At 41.8% G+C, this 24415-nt stretch overlaps 1 protein-coding gene across 5 annotated transcripts in view; it reads left to right on the top strand.

The window, feature by feature from the left end:
• Window positions 1-24415, top strand: part of plppr5b (phospholipid phosphatase related 5b) — a 112354-nt gene that overhangs the window by 27563 nt on the left and 60376 nt on the right. For 2 of the 5 annotated variants that reach the window (XM_046292493.1, XM_046292495.1), the window contains exons 3-4: window positions 4695-4883; window positions 24056-24188. In XM_046292493.1, coding sequence (XP_046148449.1) covers window positions 4695-4883; window positions 24056-24188 — 322 coding nt within the window. Of the gene's footprint in view, window positions 1-4328; window positions 4884-24055; window positions 24189-24415 lie in introns of those variants that run through there. The other 3 variants (XM_046292494.1, XM_046292497.1, XM_046292496.1) reach the window with 2 other exon arrangements.

Consider the following 24415-nt stretch of genomic DNA (forward strand, 5'->3'; position numbering starts at 1 on the left):
ACATTACAACAAATAAACAAACAAACTAACAAACAGGTAATAATACAGTAATATGTCATCTGAAAATAGTGTTAAAATCATGAGGCTTTAAACCTCAAAAAGTCTTAGCCATTGAATTTGTATTTAATTAGCCTGTCACTGTGTGCGCCACAGTTGAAATGCCTGCAGTTAGATGACCTGGTGAAATTTACTTTAGAATTGTCTTTAGTAACAAGGAAATCCTTTCTCTTTTGGCACATAATAATTGTGGACCTGAAGCTGTTTAAAGACACAGTCAACTTAGTGTATGTAAACCCACTGGAATTGTAATACAGTGAATTATAAGTGAAATAATCTGTCTGTAACAATTGTTGGAAAAATTACTTGTGTTGTGCACAAAGTTGTCCTAACTGACTTGCCAAAACTATAGTTTGTCAACAAGAAATATGTGTAGTGGTTGAAAATAATGACTCCAACCTAAGTGTATGTAAACTTCCAACTTCAACTGTATATAGACTATCATTATTTATCTAATAGTTATCTAATAATATCTCACCTATATTTCTATAAAGAAAGAGAATCCATCCATTAATATTTTCGGTAAAACTTTACTTGACACCCATAACACATTATGACACGTTCATAACTATGTCATAGTATGTCATTACAGCTGACATAAACTGTCATAATATTGTCATCACACTGTCAATACCTATATATTTACATCTCTTGTAACATATATTGCGTTATTGTATGGCTGGTTATGACATGGACATAAGAGTGTCAATACCCACATTTATTTAAATGTCTTTTTTCCCTGCCAAGAAGTTTCCTTTCATTTGAAAGTTTGTTTCTTAAGTCCTTTGTTGCTGTTGTAATTCACTCTTTAAAGTCCTGTTTGTTTTTCATTATCTTTGAAACAACTTGTAGAAAATACAATTTATGACACTGTCAAGAAGCATTATGACCCTCCTGTGTCACTTTACTTCGACTAAGGAAATACACTTAATGACACTGTGAAGAAGCATTATGACCATCATAATCATATAATCAAAGTGCCTCAGATTTGCTAGTTTGTGCATGCAGGAGTCTCTCCTGAGTTGCCTCTCCTCTCCTTTTATTGGGTGTGGTCATGTAACCTACAGTACGTGGACTTTGTTTGTGCTCATAACACACCATGGTTGTTAAAATAGTGTATGACTATAGTTTGAAATTGCCAGGGGGAAAACTTGGTGTGTGTTGTTGTGTGTGCGAGTGAGTTATTAGATAATTAGATTGATAAGCGTGAGTGAATAGTGAAGCTTGTTTGAATGAGTGTTTTAGATCATTAGATTGATGGCCATTTGTTTGTTTTGTCCCTACTTTTTACTGCCCACACACACACACACACACACACACACACACACACACACACACACACACACACACACACACACACACACACACACACACACACACACACACACACACACACACACACACACAACTGCATACACATACACACACAACCCGGCCGTCTCTACCTATGTACAGTATGTAACCACGGTTCCTCCTTCTGAAAATATAATTATGTGCTAAAAGAAAAAGAATTCCCTTGTTACTAAAGCCAATTCTGTAGCATAGTTTCACCAGGTCATCTAACTGCAGGCATTTCAACGGTGGCGGGCGTGCACAGCAGAAGGTAGTCAGGGAGACATGCACTTCCCTTACGTTTATCTTGAAATATAACTGAGACTTTATTCTTTAAATAAAATGTTGACTATTCTATAAATAAAATGTTGACTTTTTCTCTAAATATTCAGTTTTTTTCTAGAAATATTGCCACTTAATTCTCAAAATGTAATTTAGACTTTATTTTCAAAATATTGTCACTTTTTAAAGTACTATCGTGCAAAAAAATAATAAGCCAAGTACCACCACCCGTCGCTCACTACTTGAACCTAATACTCTTCCGTACAAAACTACCTCCATACTTCTATTCGATTGTACAGGTTACCTTCAGATGAGTCCAGTGACACTTGTGGGGGTCATAGAGCAAAACGGAGAACACCATCGTGTTCGTGAGAGTCTCCCCTTTCCATAGAGGGTTCCTAATTCCTTTCCATTAGGGTTCCTAATAGTTAGGAATCAACAGATGTTTTCGTGAGAAGACCCATTTCCGGGATGTCTCATGGTCTGACAAACATCGCTGTAGCTCGGTCACTTTCCAACGCAGATGCGGAAGGCCGCCACGGGCGGATGCGGTGGATTGAGACGCAGGTCATGCAAATAGCATGATATCTAGCTTACATTGATGGATTTTTAATGGGGATTTTTATTTATTTTGTCCCTTAGATTGACGCACGGGTGCATCAATAGACTCTTAAGGATTTTTAACAACTAAATGTCCTACTCCATCTTTACCCCATTTTATACAGGATTTATTGTGACCTTAGACCTCCCAACTTAGCAGGAAATCAACATTGGAACAAAAACACTTCACTCACATCTCTGGAGTGACAGATGGACTGTGGCCCTCAGATGGTGCTTTTCGTAAACACGACACCTCAGTGCCTCAGAGCTGACATGTGCTGTCCCGATCAGTAATTGGACAGATTTGTAGATCCTTCCGCATGATTGGATCCGTGGCAGCGGTGCGATGATGCGGCTGAAGTAATGGGCCACTGTGAATCGCCTGGCACATATTGTCTGGCCTCCCGTGGAGAGTTTGATTCGGACAAAAATACCCCTGATCTGTAATGCACATTGGTACATCTGGAATAATGGGTGAATATTGGAAAGGCTAAACCCTTTAAAAATAGTAAATAAAAATGAAAGATTGGCTCCACATTTTTTGCCCATGAGGCTTAGCCATAAAATAGCCTCAAAGTTTGAGCACATTCAGAAATGTCTGTTTCTTTGAGACTGTAAAATCTGCGTTAGGCTGATTAATGGTAAAGGATATAAATTAGCCTTGATGGCACTATAATCACCATGGCACACAGCCTTTCCCTCCCCTGATCCAGATAATACAGACAGCTAGAGAACAGATCTGTCGTAGTCCTGCTTTAAACTGGATCTTTTAACATCTCTCCATCTCTGTGTACCTTTGACAGTGAGATCTTTCCGTAATTACACCCAAACTGAATGGTACCATTTGAACCATGGATGGAGTGTCTAAGTGTTTGATGTGTTTGTCCTCATTGACTCATATGCCATGACTGTAGAATAGAATAGAATAGACAGAAGAGATAGATTTCTCGGCATCCCACGGCATTATGATACTGGTCAAAATGTTGTCTTGACTACACAGGAAAATCGGAAGTGTTAAACATTTCAACACTTTTGCAGTGTGTATATGCATCCACTCTCAACAGAGTGAATTTCACACTTTTAAAAATGTTAACATTTAGACAGTGTTTCTGTAACCCTATACAGAATAGAAACTGTATACAGGCTGTGTGAAATTCACAATACACTGGAGTGAACGAATTAGTATTTCACTCTACTCTGGAGTGAAATATAATGGAATGGCTTATGGAGTAAATCCAAATTTGCATATTTCCCAAGATTACTTTTTTTGTGAATTGTGGAGTTTCTGCCCATGGCTGTATTTGTTAGTGGCACAGACATGGTTGTTAAAAACGTTAATTTAAAAGGTCCTAGGTAAGTCTTATAATTAAAATTAAACTATGACAATACACTATACATTACATACTGATCAAAACAGATATGAAAATAAATCCTAAAAAATAAACCTGCAGTAGAGCATGCTGGGAAATATGATAATGACAGGCTTGGATTTGATGGGACTGTTTTATGAACCACAATGTAAAGGAATAACTCTGGTTATTAACACCAACACTGAGTCTTAATTTCAATCTTACAGAGTGAATTTTACTCCTGAAAAAAAATCAACACTGGCCAATTCCTATTAATTCCTATTAAGTCGTTGACATCAACTTTGATTAATCATTTGATGGAGTCTTTGGAAAACACGTGCATAAAATCGAATTGAATATGAATGTTGTTTGCATATCTCTTCAAATACTTCCAACAAAATTACAATAATATAGATATCTGGACTGCATGGACAAGAGTGTAGAGTAGACTGATGTGGTTGACGTCAGCTTTGATTACTGTGTTCTGTTGTTGGAGTCTTTAGGACACATGCGGGCGTTCGCATAATGAAAATGAATAGGAATGGTGCGTATCTCTCCAAAGGGCACTAAAGCTGACGCACGACTCTGACTGCGGTGAAGATGACTTGGAGGCGAATCTAAAGCTCCAACAAGTTGCTCAGAGTCATTCACTGCGGGTGCTGAAAGGAGAGATGAAAAGCAGCAACGGGCGTGCGTTGTCACTCCTCTTTCCATCATTTGCTGCCCACGGTGAATAGCGGCGCGGCTGCTGCTGCGCACAAACACAGAGACCCACGCGTGCGCTCCCTCCAATCCACACGTTTTCAGCTCTATCTCGTTCATTCCGGTTCCAGTGACCAACCGGGGGTGACAGAACACGGCTCTGTGAACATCACCATTCAGCAATGCCTTATAACGAGCATTAGTGGCAGTAGGAGAAATGTGTGGCTGACAGGTGCTATGGTCAAGCTGCTGCGCTAGGCTAGGGGCGAAGAAGGCGGAATGAAAACAGAGGTGGCGGGGCTTTCTCTCCTCAGTCAAGTGGATTGTTAAATGTTCCTTTCTCTTCCTTTGACGAACATGCTTTATTTTCAGCTGGTGATCATGGCGGGGACGGTCATGCTGGCATACTACTTCGAGTACACGGACACGTTTAACGTGCACGTCCAAGGGTTCTTCTGCTATGACAATGCCTACGCGAAGCCGTACCTCGGACCGGAGGAGTCCAGCGCGATCCCTCCCGCTCTACTGTATGCGCTCGTGGCAGGGGTCCCAACACTTGTGGTGAGTTTGTCTACATTCACTATTTCTATGATGTGGGTATATTTGAATAGGCTCCAGATTTATACCGTTAACATTTTTCGGAGATAAAAATCTACCAGAGGTTAACGTTCATTGGCTAATTTCAGTTACAATTGTTTAATTTGCTTGTCTTTTGGAAATGAACTTGCATAATGCAATCGATGAAAATAGACTGTGCTTAGAATATAAATCACAACACTTGCAGACAGCAAATGGATTCCTGTCTCGACTTGCCATAGCAAGCAATTACTGTAGCTTATACAAGTTGCTTCAGACTGGTATTTCATGTTAAAGGCCCTCAAGAAACTGTACTCTGTATCTTTAAATCAGGATCGATTCATTCATAGATACATAAAGGCCTGGATCAAACATGCAAATGAGTTATAACGTCAGCACAAGGCTAGAAGTCTTACATCAGTGGTGGCACAACACACATGTATAGGGGGCAATAATACTCAAACAGATGTAGGTGCCTACATATGATTAACGTTTCCCTAGGCTCAATTATACCACCTTGGGGGCCATGCCGTCTTTGATGCCAGACAGGCTTTATTACAATGTCCTGCTCTATTTTATGGTTTCATTAACGAGATTATGTCCTCATTCCATTCAAGCTGTCAACATGGAGCTTCTGCACTTTTACAGACAGTATTGTGCGCCCCAGATGTCACCCTATTCCCTATATAGTGCACTGCTTTTGTTTTGACCAGAGGGCTCAAGTGTAAAGTGGTGCACGGGAATAGGGTGTCTTTTTAGACCCTGCATAGGTCTGTGGTCTATGGCAAGGGTGTTCTAGTCCAGGAGTATTCAACTCTTACGAAGGCCGGAGCCTGTTGGTTTTCTGTTCTACCTGATAATTAATTGCCACCATCTGGTGTCCTAGGTCTAAATCAGTCCCTGGTTAGAGGGGAACAATGAAAAAACACAGTGGAACTGGCTTCTAGGTCCAGAGTTGAGTTTGAGTGTTTTAATCAATAGGTGATATAGTTCTAGTGATACTTTCTTCTTAAAAAACACCACTGACTGTAGATTTTCCAGTAATAGGGCAGGCTATGGCTGAAGTCCAGTTATTTTTATGCAGTATATGCATGCTTAGTACTGACTGTGCACAGAGTTCTTCCTTTTTCTGACACCTGTACCTGACTTTTCTTGCATAGACAAATAACAACACCCACATGCTGCATCCCACACACTTCCAGAACAGTCAGGAACCTAATATAGAAACCATAGATAATATTGCAGGCTCTATGACAGAAACCCTCTCCTTCAAAGCACTGCAGAATGCAGGCTAATACATCAGGTATAACCATGATAATTCTGTAAACTATACCTAATCTTAAAAAAGTAACCTTTATTTAACTAGGCAAGTCAGTTAAGAACAAATTCTTATTTACAATTACGGCCTAGGAACAGTGGGTTAACTGCCTTGTTCACAGGCGGAACGACAGATTCTTGCCTTGTCAGCTCGGGGATTCGATAGAGCAACATTTCGGTTACTGACCCAACACTCTAACCACTAGGCTACCTGCCACCCCAACCAAGTATGGCACCCTATGCTTGACTTTCACCACCCCAGATATTTGATGAAGGAATGTGTCTCAGGCTAATGATCACAATTTGTAATCTATTTAATAACAAGGTTTAATAATGCTTTAAAGCATCGCCTCAAGTCTTGATTAAAGGTGTTGGGTGTCAAGTTTCTCTATTTGAAAAGTGTTGAAAATGAAGAAGAATGGTTCTTTCTGCAAGCCAAACCCAATATGGTTTCTGGCCACTGTTCTCCAGGCATGATGACATTCATGCCTCTGCAGATGACAAGTATTTGATTGACAGGATGCTCTTAGGGGACATTCCCTCTAGCCTACAATGCTGTGGTTGTTCCCTATTCCTGAAAGAGGTTATCACTTTGGAGACTCACTGGCATATTTTAGAGGTTGCTGCTTGTCAGGATTCCCCGTTGGATAGAGTGTGGTTGTAAGTGACTCTTCTTTCATGTTATGTTTTGATTTGGGGCGTCTCCCGTCCAATGCATTCAGATGCATTGTGCTTTCATTTAAATATTTCAGATCCCATCCGCCATATTTTCCATTTGTCTGACATTTTTTACTCTTTGTTATGTGGAGGATGGTGTTGAGACATATGATTATGTCAGTGTTGTAGTGTAACTGTGATGCTCATGAACAACATGATGTGCTTACAGCTCACTTATGTTGAGGTTATCTAAAATATACAATTGTATTATACTAAAAGTGTTTTTTGATATATTCTATGTTGAAAATCTAGTCGTTATTTGAGATAGCACTGACCGAATATGGGATTTTGTGGTAACAGGTACACACACGTACTCATGATGCGCACACACACACACACACTAAGCCAACTGACTGAAAGTGTCTGTAAGATGGATGATGACCTAAGCAGATTCACACATTCAGTTCCATCCCAGGCTGGATGAAAACCTCTCTTGCTGCCACATAGAGTGTGTGTGTGTGTGTGTGTGTGTGTGTGTGTGTGTGTGTGTGTGTGTGTGTGTGTGTGTGTGTGTGTGTGTGTGTGTGTGTGTGTGTGTGCGTGCGTGCGTGCGTGCGTGCGTGCGTGCGTGCGTGCGTGCGTGTGTGTGGGGGGGGGATCTATTACAAAGTAGTGTTGGCAGAGAAGATACTGCCTCCTTAAAATGTGCTGCTCAGAAATGTCTTATTGGATTTACAGTGGAAGTAAAACCAGAGGATTCTGATTGGTCGGCAGAAGGTGTACTGAAGTTTAATAGATGTGGGGTTGCCTATATATTGTAATTGGTATGTACAGCAGGTAGACACTGAAACTGTATATGCTGCAGACTTTCTTGCCACCTTATTCCCTATGCAGTGCACTAGATTTGACCAGGGACCATTTGGGATAAAAAGCAGTACACTACAAAGGGATTAGTTTTCCTTTTGGGACACAGCATAGATTGAGCAGGGCAGTTGCAGTGCGCTATAGTTGTTACGTCTACCATGTATAATCCTACATACAATATCCCTTTAAATTGATCTTTTGAATTAAGAAATTGGTCCACTGCCATTTGACATAATCAAAATCCCCCAGAAATATTAACACTTTAAAATGATCAATTTGTTTGATCATCGCCAGACATGTAAACCACATTAAGATGTAAATACTCTTATCGTTTAGATTAGAAGTATCAGGTTATAAGTATTTATGAGTATGGTGTGTGTGGATCATATATTGGAATGTGACGATTAAGAGTTTATAATCCATGTTTGATTAATGTCTTTACATGGGATTAGAGAATGTTTCGCTTTTGAATTAGACAAAAAAAAAACATGACCACGAACATTGTGGTCGATTCTAAACAAAAGAAAACAACACATGCATGTGCACACACACACACACACACACGCACACGCACACGCACACGCACACACACACACACACACACACACACACACACACACACACACACACACACACACACACACACACACACACACACACACACACACACACACACACACACACACACACACACACACACACACACACACACACACACACACACACACACACACACACACACACACACACACACACACACACACACACACACACACACACACACACACACACACACACACACACACACACCCATTGTTAGTGCCTAATGTAATGACATTCAGCGGATAAACTGATGAGAATAGTGATTGATTGCAGTTTAGCCAACACTGCATATTGGCTATTGAAGTCTGGGGTAAGTTTAAATCCAGTCGTGCTTTAGCCTGGAACACTACATAATGGTACATAGTGCACATGGTATAAAACAAATGTCTGCAGCACTAGACCTGTTACAGTTAAGTTTTAATTAAACTTGTACTTGTTATTCTACTTATGTGTCCAGAGGTGCAACACAGTGTAAGATACTGTATTTCTACAGACACGATAGCACAGCCACTAATAAATACTGCATTCTCCCTACACTGCAAAAGTTTGATCTCAGACACAGTTTACGCAGAACTTCTCACCACTTGAATAGAAGTGGTGAAATTTGTAGTGAGGTTTGTTAGCAGAGCATAGCTGAGTGGGGGGGTGAATGTCTTTAAAACAGTGCTCGCTTCTTGACACACAACTTAACGAGACAGCATGAGTAATGTAAGGTAGAGAGATACAGTGCAGTCTGCCTTGTGCTTATTCCTACCGTCTGATTGACACATTCTGCAATTTCTGCTCAAAATCTGCTCAAAGGTTTCTCATTCAAAGAGAGTACTACTGTTCTAGTTGTTGATTTAGCCCACATTGAATGCTTTGAGTTCCACGTATTTGGTATGTAGGGCAATGGTATCTCCTTCTTCATAGCTCATAATTTCAGTTTGATGGTGGATTGATGAGTGGATTGATGAGTATCATGGCATGTAGGTTGGCTGTTGGCCACTGAAAATAAATCATTCTCATTTTTCTTCCAAAGCCGATCAGTGATTCTGTTCTGCTTCAAGTCCTATCAACCCCTGGGGTTTGGTTGTAGTTTAAAAAAACTTACGCTCAATCTCAACCGCAATCTTTTATTTATGACCAATATGCAAATCTCCGTCTTCGTTGAAGAACATGTGATTAGCATTTCATGGCACACAATGGTTTAGCTTAGGGCTATGAGATATCATTGTGTGGTGGTGATGTGTGGTGGTGATGTGCTTAAAAAGTAATGAGAGAGAGAGAAAGAGAGGGATGGGGGGAGGGGACTTAGCCCAAGAGCAAGGAGCAACAACACCCACAGCTAGCTAGCTAACTTTCAAAGTATTAATATTCAGAGTATATATAAATTCCTCATATGAAACACTTCAATAACCCTCACTAATAACCTCCAATGTGATGGATCTGGCTCATCAATATGGAATACAGTTGGACTGATGGCTGCCTCGAAGCCTGCCTGCCTGACTGTCTGACTGCCTGACTGACTGCATGGACAACTTCAAATATCCTTCGTCCAGCCAGTGACTTAGCCTCTCAGTGCCAAACGTATTAGGATACAATGGACAAATTGGTCACACCGGGTGTACTACTTCAGGTCTACATGAAGACATATTGAGTCATACTGGCTAAACAAACACCATTTTGCTCTCCTTTCACCCTGGACCTGACAGGCTTTAGAAGTCACAGGGAAACTGGGACAAATGGCCTAGGTCGCTAAGGGAACAGTAGTGTGTGTGTGTTTGTTTATGTGTGTGTGTGTTAGCGCTGAGAAGGAAGTCTAGATGGAGCCGTGGGTGGCCTGTTAGGCCGTGGCGGTCGCGCTCCCACGTCAAGGTGATGCGATGCTAAGTGAAGTTACTGGGACGGGGTAGCAAAGTGACTGTTACCCATCTGCATCTCAGCTCACAGCTGTGTGTGTGTTTGTGTGTTTGTGTGTGTGTGTTAAACTACAGTACTAACACCTCTGCATCAGCATGAGGCAATGTTAGTATTGGATTCCACATCAATGGTAGTGCACGCGCACACACACACACACACACACACACACACACACACACACACACACACACACACACACACACACACACACACACACACACACACACACACACACACACACACACACACACACACACACACACACACACACACACACACACACACACACACACACACACACACACACACACACACACACACACACACACACACACACACAGCACAAGGGTCAGTTTGATAGTGTTAAAGACAGTATCGATCCAGGGCCAGGCCGAACACCAACCAGGAAATAAATACATTCACATCACATCAGCAAAACATAGAACGCCAGCTGAGCAAAACACCATAAAACAGCTTAGACACAGACAGCCACACTAACTAGTTTAACTGCTGTCCCCATATTACTTAGAGACTATAACATACTGGAATTGCTTTTGACTGTAATTTAAGCTATAGGCACTGTGGTTATGGAATAAGAAGTGGTATTGTGATTGTGACAGGGTGAGCAATGCAGTTTGTGTCATATCTTAGCATGAAGCCAATTTAACTCAGAATTATCAGTAAATGAAGATAAGCTGCTCTACATCATAATGTCTGGTTTCAGTTCTATCAGCCAGGTATATGCACTACATACTAAGTCCCCTATAAGTTATAAGTGTTATGTGCAGTGCCTTCAGAAAGTATTCACACCCCTTGACTTTTTCCACATTCATTTTATAATGACTTCCTGATCTCTGTACCCCACACATGCAATTATCTGTAAGGTCCCTCCGTCGAGCAGTGAATTTCAAGCACAGATTCACCCACAAAGACCAGGGATGTTTTCAGGCCAGGCCAGGCTTCCAATGCTTAGCAAAGAAATCAAATCAAATAACATGCGCCGAATACAACAGGTGTAAACTTTACTGTGAAATGCTTACTTACAAAGCCCTTTCACAACAATGCAGAGTTAAAAATGAAATGAAAATGAAAGGAAATAGTAACACAATAAAATAACAATAACGAGATTATATGCAAGGAGTACCAGTTCCGAGTCAATGTGCAGGGGTACGAGGTAGTTGAGGTAATATATACATGTAGGTAGGGGTAAAAGTGACTTGGCAATCAGGATAGAAAATAAACAGAATAGCATCAGTGTTTGGGAAGTGTGAAAGAGTGTGAAGGTGTGTCTATGTGTGAGGGTATGTGTGGCGTCAATATGCATGTGTGTTTTGTGTGTGTGAGCGGTGCATGTAGTGTGTGTGTAGGAGAGGCAGTGGAGTATATGTTATAGGGTGAGTTCAGTGAGTGTTCATAGAGACGGTGAAAGACAGCCAGTGCAAGTAAAAAGGGGGTCAATGCAAATAGTCAGGCTAGCCACTTGATTAACTGTTAAGCAGTATTATGGCTTGGGGGTTGAAGCTGTTTGGGAGCCTTTTGGTCCCAGACTTGGCCCTCTGGTACCACTTTCCATTTCAGTAGCAGGGAGAACAGTCTGTGACTTGGGTGGCTGGAGTCTTTGACAATAGGCCTTCCTCTGACCCCGCCTGGTATAGAGGTTCTGGATGGCAGGGGGCTCATCCCTAGTGATGTGTCTATGGGCTAGGCTACATGATGTGTGCGACTATGATTTGGGTATCATTCACAAGTGATAATATATCATTCACAAGTAATAAGCTAATATTGTCACTGTTCTTGATTTAATCTTGTATTTACATATATTAAATAATATATGTTTGAGATTTGTTTTGATTTAGAATTGACCGTTATCATGCACCTGTCTCGAAAGAGGGGCCGCGGAAAAAATATGTCTTCTATGCCCTTAAATAGTGAACAGAGGACGCTTTTCACATGGTTTATTTTCATGCCAACCAGATAGGTTGGATATACTCCTGTTGTAAAGAGAAGCAATGTGCTTAATATTAGGAAAGTTGAGAAATAAATATAGTAGGCCTAGCCCATAGAAAGCTTATAGGATCCTGCTCTTTTTAATAGAGGCCATCACTCTGTTTTCTCACACAATTGCCTATTCTATATAAATGTTGCGCAACATGAGCTCATAGGCTCTCATGAAGTGTTTGATTAGATTTTTGGTTACATTTGCAGTGATGTCAGAGTGATTAGAGGAACAATAGAGTCCGGAGTACCAGGCAGTTAGCAAGTTTGGTAGACTACCAATGACCATCAGCAGCATCAGAGCTTGGAAAGGCTGAAATACCGTGACTAAACGATCACGTGGTATCGCCTGTCGTCATGACTCGTGACAGCCCGCGTGGCGGTAATACGGTCACCGTAACAGCCATAAACAGGACAGTAAGTACAGTCATGACCAAAAATATTTTTTCAAGTAACTCACAACTTTCCCCAAAAATAAGTTGAAATTGACCAAAGTACTTAATCTCCACAATTCTTTATTTCACTGTTAATACTACAGAACCTTTGTTTTTAATTCAGAACTTAGTATATCCATTTAATCAGAAAATAAATTGAAATGGCATTCACAAAATTATTGACATTGTAGACTTAATATTTGGTAGCACAGCCTTTTGTCAAAATAACTGTGATCAAGCACTTCCTGTAGCCATCGATGAGCTTCCTGAAACTCTATACTGGCAGTTTGGACCACACTTGTGCGAACTCCTCCAGTTCTCCCAGATTTAAAGGGTGCCTTCTCCCAACTGCTGTTTTCAGATCTCTTCACAAGTTTTCAATGGGATTTAAATCTAGTCTCATTGCTGGCCACAGAACAGAACAGTCCAGCGTTTTATCTTGAATCATTCCTGGGTGCTTTTTGAAGTTTGTTTGGGGTCATTGTCCTGCTGGAAGACCCATGACCTTCAACGGAGATCCAGATTTCTGACACTGGGTCTGACATTGTGCTCCAAAATGCTTTGGTATTCTCCTGATTTCATGATGCCATGCACACGTTCAAGGCACCCAGTGTCAGAGGCAGCAAAGTAACCCTAAAACATCATGGAACCTCCATGTTTGACTGTAGGGAAGGTGTCATTTTCTTTGAAAGCTTCATTTTGTTTTCTGTAAACATAGAGATGGTGTGCTTTACTAAAAAGCTCTAATTTGTGTTATGCAGGTGAATGAGGACCCAAAAGCGACTTGGCGAAAACAGAGTCTTTATTCCAGTTAAAGGAAATAGCAATACTCCTAGACAAATCGGAGCGGTAAATAAAGCATAAAAAACAATTCCACTCGTAATCACGAGAACTGACTGGAGACTCGATAATAAACTGCAGGTTGCCTCGGGAAGGCACTTGACCGTAGCAGACTCAGACACCTGCTCACCACGCAGCATCTGAGGGAAACACGACACGACAGGGCGATACAAAGACACAGCACGGTGAACAATATACAAGGATCCGACAGGGCAGAAACGGAAAACAAGGGGAGAAATAGGGACTCTAATCAGGGGAAAAGATAGGGAACAGGTGTGGGAAGACTAAATGATTGATTAGGGGAATAGGAACAGCTGGGAGCAGGAACGGAACGATAGAGAGAAGAGAGAGAGGAAGGGAGAGAGAAAAAAGGGGAACGAACCTAAAAAGACCAGCAGGGGGAAAACGAACAGAAGGAAAAGCAAAATGACAAGACAATATAAGACAAAACATGACAATTTGTTCTCATCTGTCCACAGGACATTCTCCCAGAATGATTTTCTCATGTTCCGGTGTGTTTTTGCCAATTGCAGTCTGCTTTTATTATGTCTCTCTCTCAGCAGTGGGGTCCCCCAAGGGTCTCCTACCGTATAACCCCCTTTCATTGAGTTGACCACAGATGGTGCGAGTTGAAACTGTCGTACTTTGCGTCTGAAGGTCAACTTGAATCTATGTGGCAGTTGATGAAAGTGCTTTCTACACCATTCGAACAAGGATTAAGCTAACATTTAGTAAATTATTCACATTTGTTTGTCTCGTTCAACTGCAAACCAAAGACATACATACATGGATACCAAAATATGTTTTAATTTCAACAGTTTTCTGGAAGAAATGTTGCATTATTTGAACAAAGTGCAAGGGTGCCAATATTTTTTTGCCATGTCTGAATAAATAGAATAAATGCTAGGATCACACCAAACTCTACATTATTTCAAAGATGTGACAATTTTTACTTCACGTGTGCTTTTTAATGCCGGTTGTAGGCAGTGGATGTTATTGCCTTGATGATGACAGATTGTTAAGTAGATAACAGACAGCAATGATTCAATACCCTTGGATAAAACTATCCCACTCTCCAAAGGTGGTTAATATCAGACCAGGGTTCAAATACTATTTCAGGTATTTCAATTACTTTTCAACAAATTTCAAAACAAATATTCAGACAACCTTTGTAAAAAAGCAGGTAGTTAAATAGTAAGAATGCATTTGGAAATAAAATTGGAACTTATTTGAAAATACTCAAATACACTGACTCAAATACACTCCAATGCATTTAAACTATGTATTTGAAAATGGTATTTGAAATAAGTATTTTAAAATACTTTCAAATACAATATTTCAAATATATTTTTTACAAAACAACCATTCAAATACTCAAGTTAAAGTACTTGTTTTGGGCCTTGAATTTGAAAAGACTCAAATACACAGAAAACATTTATTTAAATAACAAATACATGTATTTCAACCCAGGTCTCGTTGATACCAGTTTAGGTCACAAGGATTACAGTGTAGAAATAATACTGTGTAGTAGAGTCAATGAAATAGCTATGCTGCTGTAGCATAGTATTTTCTATCCTCATTAATCAGATTCTTTACTATACACCCTTAAATAGATATTTTGAAGCAAACAAAATAAACATGAGACAGTGAAGCACATAAAGAATGTTGATTAGGTGGCGTAGTTGGCCTCGAGAGCAGTACAATGTGTGTAACCTAGATGTAACCGATTCTGGTAGTGCTAGGCCTCAGTAATACCCTGGGCTGTTTTGTTCCCCTGAGAGGAGGAGGAGCAGGAGGAGGAGGATGAAGGCTCTTTATCACTGTATTCTCAACTGGGACCTGATACAGCAGACCTTAGCTTTTCCTCCTTTCTTTCTTTTTTGTTTGTTTGTTTGTTTCTTTCTTTCATTCTTTCTTTCTTTCTTTCTTTCTTTCTTTCATTCTTTTTCTCTGTCCCTCTCTCCCTGCACCAGAGTAGTGTTAAATAAATCACTCATGGCAGCAGCACCTGTGCTAGGGGGGAAAACAGTACAACCCTAAGCTCCGGTGTTGAACCCTTTCACTCCCTGGCGGCCCGGCGGCCCATTCAGTCCTAGACTCCCTGACAGGTCCTGCTACATCTGTGTGGCCAGTGAAGCAGAAACAGCAGCCTGGGAACCTGTGTGTGTGCGTGTCTGCGTGCGAACATGCGTGTGTAGTCTTTGGAGCCACAAGGTTGCACATTTAAAGGGACAGTGCGAGATTTTTGAAATCAAGCACTTTTCGTACTTACCTAAAGTCAGAAAAATTCATGGATTCCATTTTTACGTCTCTGTGTGCAGTTTGAAGGTAGTGTAGTTTTGCGGTCCATTGCTAATTAGCAGTAGCACAATGGCTGGAAGTCTACCGAAACAGACTGGAAATGTATTTATATCTATTTAAAAAGTGATGTTCCCAATTGATAAATTTTTAAATAGGACTACAATGATAGCAAACCAAACACTGCAAACCCATCTACTAGGGATCTAAAAATGTACTGATATGCTTTATCCCCTGTTCAAATGTTTAAGATATGTGTGTCTGAGGAACCCAAAATATATCCAAATGTAGCATGCATATGTCAGAAAATCGATTCAAATGTTACAAATCTCCAGTTCACAAAAATGTTGTGCTCATATTACTTTCTTAGTTCGTTTCTGAAAATGCTTCTCATCTTTTGTGACAACTGATGCGTCCTCTCCTTCAGTGTCAAACTGAGCATGAACTGTGTTGACAATCTTTGATCTAATCGTCATTTTGCATGCTGAGTTTATTCAAACTGCACGCTGTGCGCAACTTTGTGCGCTGACCAACGAGAGGTAGGCCTATATCTGATCTTGCACATCTGCGAGTCACCGACAGGATTCAGATCTTTGTTAAATGGCTTGCGCGATATTAGGCTTTATTTTATTTATTTATTTTTTATTTCACCTTTACCTTTCAGGTAGGCAAGTTGAAAAGAAGTTCTCATTTACAATTGCGAACTGGCCAAGATAAAGCAAAGCAGTTAGACACATACAACAAGACAGAGTTACACATGGAGTAAAACAAACATACAGTCAATAATACAGTAGAAAAATAAATCTATATTTTCATTATTATTATTTTTTTAACCTTTATTTAACCAGGCAAGTCAGTTAAGAACATATTCTTATTTTCAATGACGGCCTGGGAACAGTGGGTTAACTGCCTGTTCAGGGGCAGAACAACAGATTTGTACCTTGTCAGCTCAGGGGTCTGAACTCGCAACCTTCCGGTTACTAGTCCAATGCTCTAACCACTAGGCTACGCTGCCACCCTATATATGTTGTGAGCAAATGAGGTGAGATAAGGGAGGTAAAGGCAAAAAAGGCCATGGTGGCGAAGTAAATACAATATAGCAAGTAAAACACTGGAATGGTAGATTTGCAGTGGAAGAATGTGCGAAGTAGAAATAGAAATAATGGGGTGCAAAGGAGCAAAATATATAAATAAATAAATACGGTAGGGGAAGAGGTAGGCTATATTATAGATATATTATAGCTATCTACAGGTGCAGTGATCTGTGAGGTACTCTGACAGCTGGTGCTTAAAGTTAGTGAGGGAGATAAGTGTTTCCAGTTTCAGAGATTTTTGTAGTTCATTCCAATCATTGGCAGCAGAGAACTGGAAGGAGAGGCGGCCAAAGGAAGAACTGGTTTTGGGGGTGACCAGAGAGATATACCTGCTGGTGTGCGTGCTACATGTGGGTGCTGCTATGGTGACCAGCGAGCTGAGATAAGGGGGGACTTTACCTGGCAGGGTCTTGTAGATGACCTGGAGCCTGTGGGTTTGGCGACGAGTATGAAGCGAGGGCCAGCCAACGAGAGTGTACAGGTTGCAGTGGTGGGTAGTATATGGGGCTTTGGTGACAAAACAGTTGGCACTGTGATAGACTGCATCCAATTTATTGAGTAGGGTATTGGAGGCTATTTTGTAAATGACATCGCCGAAGTCAAGAATCGGTAGGATGGTAAATTTTACAAGGATATGTTTGGCAGCATGAGTGAAGGATGCTTTGTTGCGAAATAGGTAGCCAATTCTAGATTTAACTTTGGATTGGAGATGTTTGATGTGAGTCTGGAAGGAGAGTTTACAGTCTAACCAGACACCTAGGTATTTGTAGTTGTCTACATATTCTAAGTCAGAACCTTCCAGAGTAGTGATGCTGGATGTGCGGGCAGGTGCAGGCAGTGATCGGTTGAAGAGCATGCATTTGGTTTTACTTGTATTTAAGTGTAGTTGGAGGCCACGGAAGGAGAGTTGTATGGCATTGAAGCTCGTCTGGAGGGTTGTTAACACAGTGTCCAATGAAGGGCCAGAAGTATACAGAATGGTGTCGTCTGTGTAGAGGTGGATCAGAGACTCACCAGCAGCAAGAGCGACATCATTGATGTATACAGAGTAGAGAGTCGGCCCAAGAATTGAACCATGTGGCACCACCATAGAGACTGCCAGAGGCCCGGACAACAGTTCCTCTGATTTGACACACTGAACTCTATCAGAGAAGTAGTTGGTGAACCAGGCGAGGCAATAATTTGAGAAACCAAACCAATCGAGTCTGCCGATGAGGATGTGGTGATTGACAGAGTCTAAGCCTTGGCCAGGTCAATGAATACGGCTGCACAGTATTGTTTCTTATCGATGGCGGTTAAGATATCATTTAGGACCTTGAGCGTGGCTGAGGTGCACCCATGACCAGCTCTGAAACCAGATTGCATAGCACAGAAGGTGCGGTGGGATTCGAAATGGTCGGTAATCTGTTTGTTGACTTGGCTTTCAAAGACCTTTGAAAGGCAGGGTAGGATAGATATAGGTATGCAGTAGTTTGGGTCAAGAGTGTCCCCCCTTTGAAGAGGGGGATGACCGCAGCTGCTTTCCAATCATTGGGAATCTCAGACGACATGAATGAGAGGTTGAACAGGCTAGTAATAGGGGTTGCAACAATTTCTGAAGATAATTTTTAGAAAGAAAGGGTCCAGATTGTCTAGCCCGGCTGATTTGTAGGGGTCCAGATTTTGCAGCTCTTTCAGAACATCAGCTGACTGGATTTGGGAGAAGGAGAAATGGGGAAGGCTTGGGAGAGTTGCTGTGGGGGGTACAGTGCTGTTGACCGGGGTAGGGGTAGCCAGATGGAAAGCATGGCCAGCCGTAGAGAAATGCTTATTGAAATTCTCAATTATAGTGGATTTATCAGTGGTGACAGAGTTTCCTATCCTTAGTGAAGTGGGCAGCTGGGAGGTGTTCTTATTCTCCATGGACTTTACGGTGTACCAGAACTTTTTTTAGTTTGTGTTGCAGGAAGCAAATTTCTGCTTGATAAAGCTAGCCTTGGCTTTCCTGCCTGTGTATATTGTTATTGCATATCACAGGGGGCTGTTCGATGCTAATGCAGAACCAAGGGCTATATCTGTTCCTGGTTCTAAATTTCTTGAATGGGGCATGCTTATTTAAGATGGTGAGGAAGGCATTTAAAAAAAATAACCAGGCATCCTCTACTGACGGGATGAGGTCAATATCCTTCCAGGATACCCGGGCCAGGTAGATTAGAAAGGCCTGCTCGCTGAAGTGTTTCAGGGAGCGTTTGACAGTGATGAGTGGAGGTCGCTTGACCCCTGACCCATTACGGATGCAGGCAATGAGGCAGTGATCTCTGAGATCTTGGTTGTAAACAGCCGAGGTGTATTTAGAGGGCAAGTTGGTTAGGATGATATCTATGAGGGTGCCCGTGTTTGCGGCTTTGGGGTGGTACCTGGTAGGTTCATTGATCATTTGTGTAAGATTGAGGGCATCAAGCTTAAATTGTAGGATAGCTGGGGTGTTAAGCATGTTCCAGTTTAGGTCACCTAGCAGCACGAGCTCTGAAGATAGATGGGGGGCAATCAGTTCACATATGGTGTCCAGAGCACAGCTGGGGGCAGTGGGTGGTCTATAGCAGGCGGCAACGGTGAGAGACTTGTTTTTAGAGAGGTGGATTTTTCAAAGTAGAGGTTCAAATTGTTTGGATACAGACCTGGATAGTAGGACAGAACTCTGCAGGCTCTCTCTACAGTAGATTGCAACACCGCCCCCTTTGGCCGTTCTATCTTGTCTGAAAATATTGTCGTTAGGGATGGAGATTTCAGAGTTTTTGGTGGTCTTCCTAAGCCAGGGTTCAGACACGGCTAGGACATCCGGGTTGGCAGAGTATGCAAAAGCAGTGAATAAAACAAACTTAGGGAGGAGGCTTCTAATGTTAACATGCATGAAACCAAGGCTATTACAGTTACAGAAGTAATCAAAAGAGAGCGCCTGGGGTATAGGAGTGGAGCTAGGCACTGCAGGGCCTGGATTCACCTCTACATCACCAGAGGAACAGAGGAGGAGTAGGATAAGGGAATGGCTAAAAGCTATGAGAATTGGTCTTCTAGGACGTCCGGAACAGAGAGTAAAAGGAGGTTTCTTGGGGCGATAAAATAGCGTCAAGGTATAATGTACAGACAAAGGTATGGTAGGATGTGAATACAGTGGAGGTAAACCTAGGCATTGAGTGATGATGAGAGAGATGTTGTCTCTAGAAACATCATTGAAACCAGGTGATGTCATCGCATGTGTGGGTGGTGGAACTAAAAGGTTGGATAAGGTATAATGAGCAGGGCTAGAGGCTCTATAGTGAAATAAGCCAATAAACACCAACCAGAACAGCAATGGACAAGGCATATTGACATTAAGGAGAGGCATGCTTAGCAGAGTGATCATAAGGGTCCAGTGAGTAGTGAGGTTGGTTGGGGTCATGGCGATTCAGAAAGATAGCCGGGCCATGGGTAGCAAGCTAGCAGAAGATGGAGGAGGTCTATTTTTAGCCACCTTGTGCGTTTTTTTCGGTAGATCTGTGGGGTTCCGTGTGGTAGAGGGGACCAATCCAATTGGCAAAATAGATATAGTTATAGTGACCCAAGAAAATTGTCCGATAGACCTATTCAGATAGCAGCCGAGAAGACAGCTAACAATTAGCGGGCCGCAGATGGGCGTTCAGGTAACGTCGCGACGGAGGGGCCAGTTGGATAACTCCCACGGGCAGATAACGGCGGTAGTCCAGTCGTGATAGGCCCCTTGGGGCGCCGCGTCGGCAGTAAAACGGGTCTGGATAGGTGATTTGTAGCCCAGGAGTGGCTGATGGAACTCTTCAGCTGGCTAGCTCCGGAATAATTAATGTTTGCTCCGGGACCGACATAAGCCAATATTCACTCGGATAGCAGCTAGCTAGCTGCAAGATCCAGGTGTAAATGTCCAGAGCTTGCGGTAGAAATCTGTGGATATGGAGAGAAATAGGTCTGGTATGTTGTGATATGAGTCGCGTTGTACACAACTGGTGATAGCTTTTTGAGCTAAAGGATAGCTGATGACCACCAACCGTGGTTAGCTGAATACTAACATTAGCCAGTAAACTGGCTAGCTTCTGGCTAACTTCTGGCTAGCTTCTATTGTGGATTTCAGATTTGAGGTGAGTACTTTTTTTAAAATTGGTAAGGCGGGTTGCAGGAGAGTGTTTTGAAGTTGAGATTTAAAAAAAATATATATATAAAAGATATGCGAAGAAAAGATGTATATATATATATATACACGGGACACGACAAGATGAGGACAAAGGACGTCTGACTGCTATTCCATCTTGGGAAAGAAATAGAGTTGACTTTATTTAATAAAATGTTTGTAATTTCATTATCTCTTTGTCTCCCTCTTTGTTACGAGCTGGTTCCTAACAGTAAGGTTAAAATAGTTAGTTAGTTAGTTATTTGTTGATTGACAAACAATGTCATTTGCTAGGTTATCAATATCAGATGTACTGTTGAAAATTGTGCTTTTATTAGCCAAAGAAACCTGCAAGACACAAATATAATCTGGCTATACCTGCTGATTCTTAGGCAAAATTGTGAGTGAGCCCACAACCTTGGCTGAGAAGCAACCCCACACATGAATGGTCTCAGGATGCTTTACTTTTGGCATGACACAGGACTGATGGTAGTGCTCACCTTGTCTTCTCCGGACAAGCTTTTTTACGGATGCCCCAAACAATCGGAAAGGTTCATCAGAGAAAATGACTTTACCCCAGTCCCCAGCAGTCCAATCCCTGTACCTTTTGAAGAATATCAGTCTGTCCCTGATGTTTTTCCTGGAGAGAAGTAGCTTCTTTGCTGCCATTCTTGACACCAGGCCACCAGGCCAGATGCACTCACACCTACCTGCTGCCATTCCTGAGCAAGCTCTGTACTGGTGGTGTCCCGACCCCGCAGCTGAATCAAATTTAGGAGGCGTTCCTGGCGCTTGCTGGACTTTCTTGGGTGCCCTGAAGCTTTTGTCACAACAATGGAACCGCTCTCGCTGAAGTGCTTGCTGGTTGATTTAGGTGCAATCTTACTGACAGCAATATCCTTGCCCATGAAGCCCTTTTTGTGCAAAGCAATGATGATGGCACGTGTTTCCTTGCAGGTAACCATGGTTGACAGAGGAAGAACAATGATTCCAAGCACCACGCTCCTTTTGAAGCTTCCAGTCTGTTATTCGAACTCAATCATCATGACAGAGTGATCTCCAGCCTTGTCCTCGTCAACACTCACACCTGTGTTAACAGGAGAATCACTGACATGATGTCAACTGGTCTTTTTGTGGCAGGGCTGAAATGCAGTGGACATGCATTTTGGGGGATTCAGTTCATTTGCATGGCAAAGAGGGACTTTGCAATTAATTGCAATTCATCCGATCTGTCTTCATAACATTCTGGAGTATATGCAAATTTCCATCATACAAACTGAGGCGGCAGACTTGGTGAAAATTAAAATTTGTGTCATTCTCAAAACTTTTGGCCACAACTTGTCAGGATTTGGCCAGGGTTGTTCCGGTTTTTGGTCACTAGATGCCCCCATTGTGCCTTTTGACCTTTTGTTTTCCCTTGATCCCCATTATTATTTGCACCTGTGCCTCGTTTCCCCTGATTGTATTTAAACCCTTTGTTTTCCTCTGTTCTTTGCTCTGTGTTTGTATGTTAGCACCCAGCCCTAGTACTCTGAGAACTCTTGTTGATCCCGGTGGACTCTCTTGTGGAATTCTGTTTTTTGTTCTTGTTTGTTTGTTTTTTGAGCATCTTTTGAGGCTTTTTGTGCTTTACCTTCCACCTTGTGGATTTACCTTTTTTTGTCTTGGAGGATTACCTTTGTTCTTGTAGGATTCCTTTTGAGGTTGTGGAGTTACATGTTTTCCTGAAGAACTTCACTTTTTACTTCATTAAATACACCGTCTCAAGTACTGCTGTGTCTGCCTCATCTTCTGGGTTCTGCCGACTATTCGTGGCTCAGTTGGTTAAGTGACTGTTTCTCACTCCGGAGACCCGGGTTCGTAACCGGGTCCTGACACAACTGTTGTGCTAGATATTCATTAGCAATGTCACTGACAAATATTGGTAGAGTACTAGCTCAAACAGTTTTAATCTGCAGAAATGTATTAGTGGGTGATTTCAGATCAAAAGTGGGTGGACAAAAGCAAACATTGCCCCCCCCCCCCAATCAGATAATGGGGTGGTAGATGCCCATTTTCTCTTATGGCTCAGCTCAGGTGCCTAATTATACCATAGACATACATCATACATCAGATCCAGCTCATAGAGGCCAAGCTCATGAGCTCCATCAGTAATAGATTTGAATTTAGAATGAAAAATGTATGTGTTTATGCAACAAATGTTAATGCCTCAAATAGTATCGTATCGCATTGAACCAAATCGCATCGATTTACTCTCTAATCAAACGGAATTGCACCAAATCGTTTCAAACTAAAACGTAATCCTACTGGAGCTCATGCACCTAGATACTTATCAAATCATCTTGAAAGGGAAAGATGCATATCCCTACCATCTACAGTATTTAATGAGTTTAGATCTCTATATCTCTCTCTCTCTTCCTCCTCTTTGCACTCTCTCTCTTCCTCTTCTCTCTTTCTTTCTCTCTCTCTAGCTTTCTCTCTCTCTCTCTCTAGCTTTCTCTCTCTCTCTCTAGCTTTCTCTCTCTCTCCCTCTCTCTAGCTTCCTCTTCCCTCTCTCTCTCTCTCTCTCTCTCTCTCTCTCTCTCTCTCTCTCTCTCTCTCTCTCTCTCTCTCTCTCTCTCTCTCTCTTCCCTCTCTCTTTCTCTCTCTCTCTAGCTTCCTCTTCCCTCTCTCTCTCTCTCTCTCTTCCTCTTCTCTCCCTCCTCTTCCCTCTCTCTCTCTCTGTCACCAATGGCAACTTTCTCTTTTACTCTCTGTAAATGTTAACAGCTCAGCTTCCTCTTCCCAACCCATGGATGCTCTTATCTTTATACTTTAAGCTCTCTTATGATGCTGTTTTGTTGTGTTTGTATGTGCGTGTGTGCGTGTGTGTGTTGGGAGTTACAGTATGGATGGATTTACCGACTAAACCATATTTGTTTCATGATTCAACACTTAGAAGAATATACTAATTTGTTTATCATCCATTTGTCTTATCTGTTCCCCTTTCTTTTCTAGATCATGATCTCAGAGACCGTCCTGTTCTTGATACAATACTCGTCCAAAGAGCTGGACAGTCAGGAGAAGACCATGCTGACAGGAGACTGCTGCTACCTCAACCCTCTGGTGCGCAGGACCTTTCGCTTTCTGGGTACGTCATACAGAGCAAATATTATCTAAACATTAGCCAACTTTGTGGTTCAGTTGGCAATTGTGCAATGACAAGGTTGTACTTCGGATCAAAGCCTCTGCTTATTGACACATATTGCATATATGAAATTCTCTCTGTCTTGTCCTTGAAAACTAGCTCCTTATGTCCAGTGTCTCCTCGTACAGAAACGCACACTGTCACGTGCCCTGAGGGGAAAGAATGGGATC

The sequence above is a fragment of the Oncorhynchus gorbuscha genome, linkage group LG12 (genome assembly GCF_021184085.1).
Source record: "Oncorhynchus gorbuscha isolate QuinsamMale2020 ecotype Even-year linkage group LG12, OgorEven_v1.0, whole genome shotgun sequence".
Lineage (NCBI taxonomy): Eukaryota > Metazoa > Chordata > Actinopteri > Salmoniformes > Salmonidae > Oncorhynchus > Oncorhynchus gorbuscha.